Here is a 12659-nt window from a genome sequence, read left to right as displayed (position 1 = left end):
GCCTTGGGGCACAGCTGTGTGCTTTAGAATTTTCTCCACTTTTTCCTACTATTTTTCTATTCAAAGCTTCAAAAATATACATATCCAGGTACTACACAGACTAGCACTGGAAAGCAAACATTATGTGAATAAGCAAAAGCAAAGATTTTTTTTGGACAAGATAAAGCTCTATGCCGTGTCCCACTCATCAGTAATACATCCTAAGAGAACAGCAGAGTTCTGACGAATAAAATGATATCTGTGTATCCTTCTGGATTAAGAGCAGAGAGCAGATTAACAGCACTGTCCAGCCTTGTGCTGATTTTTATCCACTTCTATGAATTTCATGAGATCTAAGGAAGAATGGCATCAGGTCTGTTTGAAAATGGCACACTGCCTATATAAGATAGACGCCACAAATCACCTTAAGACCCAGTCAGTTTAATATAAAATGTTTTTAATTGTTTTTGAAAACATTTAAAAAACAATTTTTGAGCACTTTCAATAAAAAAAGAGAACTGAAATGCTACTGCAATATTCAACTACTGTAGTTTCAGCAGGTACAACAGACAACAAAACACTGGGGAAATCTGACTTTTTGCACTAAATGAAAACATGAAACAGGGCTTGTTTTTTGTCATTTATGGTGTAGTAAAGCACATTATAGTACAAGACTATTATATGAACCTCAGATGCACTGCACAAAAAAAAAAACAACTTTCCTTCTTTTCAGTTCAAAAGTCAGTGCTTATTGCAATTATATGCAAAATTATTTACTTCATGAAGTCTTATCATGATAAACAGTATGAAAAATGTTTTAAACATGAAAACAATGAAAATAATTTGAGAAAAGAACATATTCAACAATAACTAAGCAGAATTAGTAAACATAAAAAAGTAATAACTTGTGAATAACTATGCTTGCCTGGTTAACACTGAACCAGCTTTAATACAGCCAAGGGGGAAAAAAAAAGTGGTTACAGGAATACCTAGTACTGTACAAGATAAGTCAATAACACTCATGCACATTTTGTGATCATGTATTAACATGGTGAAGCAAACTAAACTTAATTCTTCCTGCTGTAATATTCTCATGTAAGAGAATAAGAAATAGAAATATCTCATTGAGATCAATGCACATTGCTACATAAGACAATTTTATCTGTCACTTTGATGACATTTTGTCTTTTCATAATGAAACACATTTAAAAAGTTTAATCTGTGGACTGTATTGGTTGCATTTATCCTAAGAGATGTGCCTACCACAGGTTCAACAAATTTAGTGCAATATATGAACCCCAGAAAGTTTGCTGGACGAATTCAACCAAATTTAAAGTGTTTGCTGCAATACTGTACAGAGGGTTAAAAATCCTCCAGTCTTTATATTTTTATAAAAAAAGATTTCCATTATTTTTATATTAGTAGGAAGCTAATAATGTAAACAAGGGATTAGAATGGCCTCAAAATCTCCTTTTCAGAGTATCTCATATAGAAAGGCTCCCATCATTTGTTAAAAGAAATCACACAGTTTCCTTTGGGTATTGCATACTTTGGTGTGCAGTAGTGCTGTGTCTCAATGTACAGTGAAGAAGTAACTAGCATCAAGAAAAAATATCTAACAGATCATTAAATCAGGATAACAGCAAACACACACAAATGCCAATAACTAAGACATATCAATATATAAACCTCTGAGCCAACCCTAGCACCGTTTATTTATCAAAATATGTTAATACCCTACCTTGCAAATTTATTGAACAATTAAACCTTATTAAATTAAACCCTTCATCACATTTGTTAAATATTCATTGATTGTAGTCTTCTGATTGGCTTACTAATTAAGGTAAAGGAAAGCTTAGCTAGCTAGGTTCAAGGTAGCATAGCAATGGTTTAATGTTAGCTTTAAAAACTTAATGGCAATTTTTAAATCTATTTGAAAGTAATCCTAAATTCACTCAGATGGAGCTGTCAACTAGTGAGCAGATTTGTGTCAACAAGAAATTCATAAATAATTATTCATAAAACAAAATGGGAGCCATACAGAGAAACATTTTAAAACACATCCTGAGTGCTTCTTTTGCAACTGTGGTTATCACAATAAATAAATTAAGCATGTAATAAAATGCTCCTCTTCTTCAAGTACTATTGATATCCCCTTTGTTTTATCAGCGACATAAAGATTTGTGGCTTCAGACCTCAGGTGGTGAAATGTTTTTTGTTTTTTTTTTATGTTATCTCCCTCCGGTTTATTTGTTTTTCAAAGGGATCCCATGATCAACTTGCATTACTATATTCAGGAGTGAAGGAGTCAGTCACTAAATTGAGGACTTAGGAATATTATAATTAAAAACTTCAAATTAAATCTTAAATAGAATTTTATATATGCATGTAGCCGTTGTGATGAAACTAAGGAAATGCTTTTATTTTCCTTCTAAATTCCCCTATCTCAACTACCAAATAATAAAACATAAAGTATTTTTCTAACACGCTTGTACTTACTCTATTAAATTACAATATTTGGAGTTATTTTACTTGTGTGTGTGCATGTGCACACATGTACATGCATGTCTCCGTGTGTGCTGGCTCCATATTAAAAATCAAATTTTAAAATAAGACTAATGCAAGGTCACAAATGTAAATGGCTACTAGTTTTTCCTTTAAAAAATTTTAGTGCAGCTTTTGCTTTCCTTAAATTAATATTTAATTTTCCATTATTTTCTCCTATTTAAGCCCTTCAAAATGCAGGTGCAAATGGTACTGAAGTCCCAGAAAGTCCTACAGAGATTTTTTTCATTCTACAGTAGCTCTATGCTTCAAGCCTAAATACCGATAATAACCTGAATATTATCCCTGTTTCAAGGAAGACCTTCTTGTCTACAGTTTACCTTAGCTATGATTTCATATCTAAAAGATAATGCCAACAACAACAAAAAATAGCCTATACCTAAAATCAATGGTTTCCTCTATATTCTGTGCAGATCAACTGATGAATTAAAATGAACTTACACAAAATAAAGATCTAGAATGCTCTTGTAAAAGCTGGTTAGTCAATTGTTTACTAGCAAACAATGTGATTAAATGGGGGAACATTACAAAATTTAAAACCTAATACTTGCTCTTCTACAGCCTACTGTCTTCAGAAACTTGTTAAGAACTGAGGCAAGTCTAACCATTTCCTACTGAAGAAGAAACCACTTCTGCAGCAAACTCTTTTAAAATGTCACAATTAATATTAAGTGTTTCTGCTGCGGGAGGCACTTCCATTAAGACAAATACAATACATATGTCTTTAGATACAGTGTGCTACATATTATAAAACACTATTTAACCCAACATTTCAACAGTAGGATGGTCCTTGCTTTCTATCCACTCAAAACCTGATGAAGTCATAGAGCTCATGGATTCACTGCAAATTTGTTGAAATAATGGGTCATTCTTTAATTCTTCCAGTGTAGCTTCATCATCTTGTCCCTGCTGACGACCTGGATCAAACAGTAGGTTTGGGTCTAAAGTGTTCAAATCATTGATGCTGCCTGAGAGCTCAGAAGACAGCCTGATGTCACTCGAGAAATCAGACGCAGGATTAGTGAGGTCAGACGCTACCTGACCTACCAGCTGCTGGTTGGTTTGCAAGCTGTCTCCACTCAGCAGGTCTTTAACAGTGCTACTGAAATCTAATTGTTGCTCTCCGATTTCTGATTGTGCTTGATTATCTCCAGGAGAAAAGCTGATCTGATCGGTGCTATGACTTTTAGTGAGGTAAGGTGGTGTTTGGAATTCATAAACAGAAGTGCTGGAATCGATCATATTCTGCGGATTGGCACTAGGAAAAACAGTGGAAGTCTCCAAAATCTGAGTGAGATTCATCCGGGCTGTGTAATTGGAGGGCAGGTTGTTCACGCCCAAACCTCTCACTGAGTCATCATTGTCAGAATCAAGTTTACTCAACAAGACACTGGTTATTTTTTTACTGTTTGTTTGCTTCTGAAGAGCATTCGGGAAGGCTGTCTGCATCATGACCGTCAATGGAACTGATTGACTTCTTTGAGCTATGTTGTTGGCACACGCATCTGTGTGAACATTTGTGAAAACGTGAGCCTCTGGGGTTACTGGACTTCCAAAGGGGGTCACATTAGATCGGGGGATATTAGATACGGGGTACAGGGTGCTTCCACTAAGATTACGTTGGCGATGAACAGCAGGGCTCACACTCCGGCATCTGAAGTTGCTGCTGGCAGATGAATTAGTCCCTTTATTATCAAGAGGGGCAGGGACTGCAAAACCCTCCTGTTTGTTGGTGTTATTTACAGTGGCACCTTGATGCTGCACAGGAGAGACTGGAGTCAAGCGACCGAAATGAGTGTCATGATGTCTGGATTGAGACTGGTAAGACTGTCCAGGCACAGCAAAAGCATGAGGTTTCCTGAAACGGTCTTCCACTAGTTCCTGATAGCTTGGGAGAATGCCATGGCCAGAAACTGATGAATTACTAACCCCACTATACCCATTATTCATCCATTCAAGCTTGGTTTTGTCAGGGTGTGTGGCCATGGGTCTTTGCATCGGTTTCACAGGACTACTTGAGATAATGCTGGCATCATGATACGCCATACTGGAGCTTATTGGGGTAAATGCAAATGGATTCCTGCATTCAACAGGGCTGGGAGGGACACTACTGCTGCAGTTAGAATGTGGAGTACCGATGGGTGTGTGTCGGCTACTTCCTAAAGCACTATCCACAGGTGTGGTCTGGGCTAGCCTGGAGCAAGGGCTCTCCCGTGACAGACTCTGAGACCCAGCAATCATTTCTGATGTTGGAGTTGGGGTTGGGGTTGGGGTTGGGGTTGGGGTAGGAGTGGGTGTGGGTGTGTGGATCGGAGTGCCATTGCTGTGGATTGGATGATAGAAGTGGGTACTGGAGGCATGAGATGACATTGGAGCTCCTGGAGTTACTGACTGACTCTGAAGGGTCATTCCCAAACAGTTACTGTAAGAATGAGAATTGTTCATTGATATTTGCTGCTCCATAAGCACCAGCTCTTCCACAATACTATCTTGTGTAAGCTCGTCATCAAAAGGAAAGTAGCTTTCATTTGTTTGGGAAACAGAAGGCTCAAACTCTTTCAGTTCAGACTGCAGAGGTAACTGATCTGAAGACTGTGCTTGTATTGGATTCAAAGAAGATTCTTGTATCTGGCCATGCAGCTGCTGGGTGTAAGTGTCCTGTGGCATTCCTTCTAATTCCCAAACAGATTTCTCTAAGTCATTGATATCAGAGTGCTCAGGAATTGTCATAACACTGATATCTTGCTGTTGTTCACAGCTGGCAGATATAAACTCAGAATCCTTACTGACCTGCTGCCATTCATTTGAATTAAAGCTGCCATCTGGTTTTGAATCACTGTCCAAAAGAAAGACATTCCCTTCAAGTTTTACTTTTATATCTGGAGATGATGATGGTGTTTGCTGTTCTGAAGCTGAATCACCGGCAATGAGAGCAGAAGAACTCAAGAGTCGATTTGCCACTATGTGCGAATTGACATTCATTGATACCTTGCTAGGAATCTGAGCACCGGCTGTTGAACTTTCTATTTTCCCTGAATGTGGAACCTTTTGGTCCTTCTCAACACTGCCTGGTTTCTGACCTTCTAGGATAACTGCAGAAAGCTGTTCCACAATTGGTTTCTTTATGGGAGGCACCTGGGACTCTTGCAATGCAGAAGACAGTCGCTTTCTTGGACTTTTAGTGCATAATTTAGGGTCTTTATTTATTGAGTCACCATTAGCTGGTGAGCTGGTGCTGGTGAAAGTTAAGTTCTGAGTGGCAACTGAGAGGGTGACAGTGCTTGGATTATTGCCTGTCGAAGCGCCTGGCAGAGTTTCAGTACAGCGGCTTTTACATTTGGTCCTCTGGTCACAGACCTTGGTTGCTTTTGCTTCAGTGACACCTTCATTTGAAGGTTTTTGCACTACTCCATCCGTATTACTTTTCTGCCCCATAAGGGCACTAGGTGTTGTTTTGGGAGCTTTAGTCCCATCAGAATTCTCTTGGCACTGTACAGGATGCTCATCTGATGATGTTTCAGGTTCCATTTTGACTTCCACGGCAGATGCTCCCCCGGTGCTGCTGGTCCTGGATCCAGGAGACTGAAGTGAAACAACAGAACCATTCTTGATCTGTGGAATGGTCCTTGATTCTTCTGTTGTTCCTGCAGCACTGTTCACTGAGGCAGAATGTTTAAGAGGGGCACTACTGCTGCTGGGCGTGAGGGATATTGCTGTCATTTTCACCACATTTAGAGAACTCATGTGTGAAGTGGGTACAACAGCGGTTTTGATGGGACTGCTAGTAAAGAGGACAGTAGTTGGGGAGCGAATGGTGAGTGCACTGGTGTTGGCTGGTTTGGGTAAGATCTGAGGGTAGCGGTGCCGGGCAGAACGATCCCCACCAGGACTGGCTGGAACGTTCTGAGGAGTCTTTGGTGCCTGTTTCACAGACTGCATGTGCTGAGTGACCACCTGTACGTTGAGGGGAAGAACTTTGCCGTCAGAAGAACTCATTGGACTTGGTGAAGTTACCAACTGCCTGGTCCTCTGGACCTGTTCAAAGGTAGAAAACAGAAAAGTCAGATTTAACAAGTCTAGGATATAAACAGTAATTCACATATCTGTATAGTATTAAGGCATTTAATAAATGTAACGCTAAAAAGAAAAAAAACAGTTCCTCTGTTAAACAAGAGTTCTATCTATCTATAAATATGTTAGACCAGGTTGTATACAATCAGACACATAAATATTATAAAAACTGTAACACAGTGCAATATAGTTATAAAATATAATATGTAAGAAAAACATTAAGATACTTTTCAAATTGGCAAGACTAAAAACTTCGCAATTGTGATGAATACTTGCCAAAATAATCATTTTTAAGGAGGTTATAGGAAGAGAAGATAAAATCTTGAAAAAACATGCAACTATAAACGTATCTACCTCTGGGCCAAGAAAGTGACTCACTCATGGGGGGGGGGGACTGTCATAACGTCATTGGACATTAATAATTAAACCACTGTGGATATGTTCTCAGATAAAACTACTGTCTCCCCAAGTTTGCTCTATAGTGAATAGCATATGAGCATGGTTACCAGGTATGCCACGTATTGATGACATGATGATAATGATGATGATAAGAAAAACAAAGATAAAAGATCTCCTTAATGACATCATCAATAATAACATAAAATACCACTTTGTTTTAGCATAATGTCCTCTCATTTTAAAAGCCCCTTCATCATAACCTCAGTTGTGTGAGATAGAAAAGGAGACTTATAATCTCGTTTGTTAATAAGGAAACAGATTCAGAACAGCTAAGGGACTTGTCCAAGGTCCTATGTAGAGCAAGCCACAGCAACAGGTCTATATTAAAGTGTTATCAAGGGGCGCCTGGGTGGCTCAGTCATTAAGCGGCTGCCTTCGGCTCAGGTCTTGATCCCAGGGTCCTGGGATTGAGTCCCGCATCGGGCTCCCTGCTCAGCGGGAAGCCTGCTTCTCCCTCTCCCACTCCCCCTGCTTGTGTTCCTGCTCTCACTATCTCTCTCTGTCAAATAAATAAATAAAATCTTAAAAAAAAAAAGTGTTATCAATATGTGTTACAACTTTGCTCTGTCTGAATGTTAAAAAGAAGAAAAGTTTAAACCAAAAAAAATTCACACTTGATCATCTTGGCTTAGCTAGAAATGAAACAATTCTGAAAATGATTCATATCTTACATAAAGCTCTGGTTATGTGTGCATACTCTGCATGTCTTAAATCTTTGTATTTTCACTTGTGTTCATTTTATAGCTTGCTTTGTAATCACCATTGTATATTGTGACTAAAAAACAACTGACAGGGAGCCTGGATGGCTCAGTCAGTTAGGTGGCGGACTCTTGATTTTGGCTCAGGTCATGATCTCAGGGTCATGGGATCGAGCCTCGGGTCAGGCTCCATGCTGAGTGGGAAGTCTGCTTGAGATTCTCTCTCTCTCCGTCTGCCCCTCTCCCTGCCATGCTTGTGCGCACGTGCGCACTCTCTCTCTCAAATAATTAAGTAAGATCTTTTTTTTTTTAAAGATTTTATTTATTTATTTGACAGAGAGAGAGACAGCGAGAGAGGGAACACAAGCAGGAGGAGTGGGAGAGGGAGAAGCAGGCTTCCTGCTGAGCAGGGAGCCCAATGCGAGGCTCGATCCCAGGACCCTGGGATCATGACCTGAGCCAAAGGCAGACGCCCAACGACTGAGCCACCCAGGCGCCGCAAGTAAAATCTTTAAAAGACGACTGACTGAACCTGAATCTATCTGTGCTCACAAAATCAATCTGTAACTGAATCTATACCTATACTTGCCTCCTTCTCGTGTGCCACTTTTAATTAAACAAATGCTCTCCCAGCATCCCAGTGAGGTCTAACACTATTTAATGCTATTACCGGAATGGGACTAGGGACAGCTGCCACAACGATACCAATAGGCTGAGGAGAAAGGATTGCAGGATTTCCATTAGAAAGATTAGTCACTCCATTGGTTGTAGCGCCTTCTGCTTTTTTGCCTGAGGATTCTCCTGGCAAAGGGGACTGTAGTTTCTGTTCTTGCTGCTTCTTCTGAATTTTCCGTTGCAATTGCTGTTTAGCATCAATAGGAGAAGGCAAAGTCTTCACTTGAGGCTGAAAAGAATTACTCTCAGCTGTAGGTATAAAAGCAGACGGCTGGGTAATTCCTTTAATTCCTGAAAATAAACAGAAAAGAAAGCTAAAATAAATACTTTGTTTTATAGAAGGCAGTCACAACTCAATTTCTTTGGCTATGTAGCCATCTACTGGACAAAGCAACCAAAACCAGCAAATTTTAACTCACAATCTCTTTATAAAGCGTAAGTGTTAGACTTTCAGTTTAAAAACAGTTGTCAACATGGTTTTGACACCTTAAAATATGGTTCAACTCAGCTGACCGTTTCAGTTAAATCAGCAATAACAGATGAAGATTTTGAAAAGAGTAGTAGCTATGTCATAAATATGCAGAAGTTAAGATAAATAAATACCAAAGGAGCATGTTTTACATCTTATCAGATGTCAGAAATGTCCTTCCCCAATTCTCTAATTAGAAATGCATGCATTTTCATGATTTAAATATTCAGCTCACAAGGGGCATTCAATAAATATTTGCTGAAATCATTCATATTTAGAAAAAATGTGTATAGGGAAAACAAGTGTTTAATTCTACCAATTCACAAAAAGAGGTACTATTTTAACTGCTACTATACAATTATTCCAGTATGACACAGGAGTAATTAAGCAGAGCTGCTGCATAAAACTGAGGTTAAGGTATTTTGAAACAGTGTCACTGAGAAAACTTTTCAAAGCAGTAGTAAGAGCAACACTGAGAAAAAAGGAATGATAAACTAAGCAAAAAGATAAATTTTAAGTTAAGAACAACTGATGATATAGTACAATTAATTTTTTAAAAAGCTCATTTCACATTTAGGGTGTAGCATTACGATCATTAGAAAGTAAGCTGTGGCTGGTAAAAACAGTGGAGACGAAAGGGGAGGACCACACCATCCTTCTGGTACACCCTTTCCCTGGCCCAATTTCTGCTTTTCATCAACAAGTTGTGGAGGGGGGACAGGAGAGAAAGAAGTGACTTAAACTCTTTCCCACACACTCACTCAATAATCCCACATCTTTTGACTCCCTTTTGATCACCTAAGTACCATTTTTTCTCTTCAAATCCAGCTCAAACTGTACTGCTCCCTCTTGGCCCCCAGCCTGGGCTCTGGCTTCTCAGCACCTGCACCCGAAAGCCTCTGCCAATGGCTCAAAGCTCAGCTGTCTCCCTCCTGCCAGGGTCTCTGGACAGGAATGATTTCCAAGCAGCTGACGTACAAAAGGACATTTGAAACACAACCTGTTCTTAATATGGAGACTATATTTATAAAAAACCAAATTCACCTTCAAAAGATGAAGATTAATCACCAAAGGTATTAAAAAAATATAGCAGTGGTTGAGAACAAAATTTTAAGAATCTAAAAATGTTTTGAGTAATGATATAATTGCTAAACTACTGAATACTTTCACAAAGTGAAACATGTCTATTCATGAAATTTTTAGTATTTTTGTTTAAAAAACACACCCTTCTTTACACTTATGTTTTAAAAATTCATTCATCCCATCATTCACCACTTCTTTCAGTCAGACCTTGTAAGCAATGAGGAAAATAAGATCGAAAGGTTTCTTTTCCCATGATACCTCCTAATTCCTCAGCTCGTTCAAGTACTAATCTGGGTGTCAGTAGGGGTAAGAGAGAACACAGAAAGCCGAAGGGCCCTTATCTTTTTTTTTTTTCTGTTTTTGGCCCATATCTTTTAAAACCTCATTTTGCCAGAAGATAAGAAGACAGCATGATGTAATGCAGTTAACCTGGGCTTTTGAGACCAACAAACTAGAATTCAAATCCTGGTCCCACTGCTTATCTGGCCATGGACAAATTACTTAACCTCCCCAAGCCTGTTTTCTGATCTGTAAAATGGGAATTAATATCACCTGTCTCACAGGACTGCTGGGGGAAGAAATGAGGTAGCGTATGCAGGCTACCTAACTAGATAAGGCTACACAAGCGCTCTCCTGTTCATGTGTAAGTGTAAATGAGCAGCTTTCAGTCATACAGTTTACAATCTAGACAAAGAAAATCATGACAAAATTCTGGTAAGAGATTATTTTGCTGAAGTGAGTCCTCAGTTGACAATAAGATGAAAGGATAGAACAAGAATACACCCCCCAAATACGTAAAGCTTCTGATAAATATAAACTGAAAGAAAAATAATTGTTAAAATTATTAAGATTTTAAAAAAAGTGAAGTTATTTAAGAAACTACAATTCTGGCTGGGAGAAATCCATTACAGATTTAAATTATTTACATTTAATAATCAGAAGAATAATCTCTGGAAAACAAGTTTCACATTAATACATTTTTCACAGAAATTATAATTTCCTAGAGTAATAACACAACTTATTCATTCTTCCTTAGGTTATTAAAATGTATGACTGAAATGAGACATTTAAAAAACTGCAACAGAAGAGGTACTTTACACAGCTACTAATTTAGGAGGGAGTTGTTTATTCCAATACTGTCAATTCCTAAAACTATCAAATGAAAAAATTCCCTATTTGAACAAAAATATTCATTTGAATGTATATTTAAAAAAAATCACTCTTGCTATTTTATAATAATGCTTCATATAGTTTGCTTTTTGTGACACGAAGTTACCTCTCACATTATCCAAAGATCATTTTGTTTGTAAGTATTAGTTTCTAATAGGAAGCTAGCAAGTCATTTTAAAAATTTAATCTTGGGGCGCCTGGGTGGCTCAGTCGTTAAGCGTCTGCCTTCGGCTCAGGTCATGATCCCAGGGTCCTGGGATCGAGCCCCACATCGGGCTCCCTGCTCGGCGGGAAGCCTGCTTCTCCCTCTCCCACTCCCCCTGCTTGTGTTCCCTCTCTCACTGTCTCTCTCTCTGTGTCAAATAAATAAATAAAACCTTTAAAAAAATAAAAAATAAAAAATAAAAAAATAAAAATTTAATCTTATCTAATATTTGTTAATTTAGACACACATGTATATTTAAAAGTACACATACACATATTCTTTAAATTTTAAAGTAGCAATGGAAAAATTAATATCAACTGGGAAATCATAAAAGTTTCATGTTTCAGCGGAGCAATATACTAGAGAAAAACTACAGCTTTCAGCTTTATAATGAAATGACTATAATTATTACTATTTTTGTTGGCTCAACAAACCCATCTAAACTTAGAGTTAAGTGAAGTGAGGGTAAACTCATACAAACACTAAAAAGACAGGAAAGTTCTCTGGAGAAACTCTTCTTTTGCCACCAACTCTAAAATGCAGTAACACCTCTGTCCCTTTGAGCTTTAGCTTGTTAGTGGTAATTTTGTACCTGGTGGTGCTGCTGCCATTACCGTTAGAGCTGCCATCGACTTGGTGCCTATATAATGACTTTTTACAAGGAAGCGTGCTAACTCCAAGACCGTGTCGAATGGCTGGCTTAACACTTTCTGGGCCCATTCACACACAAGACGGCAAGCAGAAGAGATAACTTCCTCATCAATATTTTGAAGCTGCCCAGAAGGTTCAGTTCCTTCCAACTAAACAAAGGAAAAAGGAAAAGTTAACTTATAAAAGAAAGTTCAGAGAAATTAAACTGAAGCACACTGAAGGCATGTATTCTTAATTAGAAGATGTAATCTAGGTCTGTCGGGTCAAAGTCGTATAAAACGCCCTACTGGCAGGCATAGAAGAGCCGTGCAAATGCGAGGCCTATGCCTACACCACCGGCCAGGTCACAGCCACCAGGAGCACTGGGACTGAAACACTGAAATGGTCGTTAAATATATATGAAGGCTAAGGGATCTTACGAATCTTTCTAAAACACTTTTCTGACATCAATAAAACAAACTATGCCACTAGCTGTATTTTCTCTTCTTTGTACTTGTATTAGATATATAAGTAAATCAAAAAGGGAAAAAAAAGACATCCATACTATATCACCCCACAACTTAATTTTTCCTGTTGACAATATATATATATATAGTCAATATACATTATGGATATATTTAGAAACCAGTTTAGA

At 38.3% G+C, this 12659-nt stretch overlaps 1 protein-coding gene across 2 annotated transcripts in view; it reads right to left on the bottom strand.

Moving 5' to 3' along the window:
- Positions 1 to 415: 415 nt before the first annotated feature.
- RFX7 (regulatory factor X7) overlaps positions 416 to 12659 on the bottom strand; it is a 137827-nt gene continuing 125583 nt past the window's right edge. For both annotated transcript variants that reach the window (XM_078079291.1, XM_078079292.1), the window contains 3 exons: positions 11967 to 12174; positions 8443 to 8738; positions 416 to 6579 (listed from right to left, as the gene is read on the bottom strand). In XM_078079291.1, coding sequence (XP_077935417.1) covers positions 3304 to 6579; positions 8443 to 8738; positions 11967 to 12174 — 3780 coding nt within the window. In that variant the 3' untranslated portion in view covers positions 416 to 3303. The remainder of the gene's footprint in view (positions 6580 to 8442; positions 8739 to 11966; positions 12175 to 12659) is intronic.

The sequence above is a fragment of the Halichoerus grypus genome, chromosome 8, assembly GCF_964656455.1.
Source record: "Halichoerus grypus chromosome 8, mHalGry1.hap1.1, whole genome shotgun sequence".
In the NCBI taxonomy this organism is placed as follows: Eukaryota; Metazoa; Chordata; class Mammalia; order Carnivora; family Phocidae; genus Halichoerus; species Halichoerus grypus.
The sequence above is the reverse complement of the archived record's forward strand: the minus strand, read 5'-3'. Positions and strand labels throughout refer to the sequence as shown.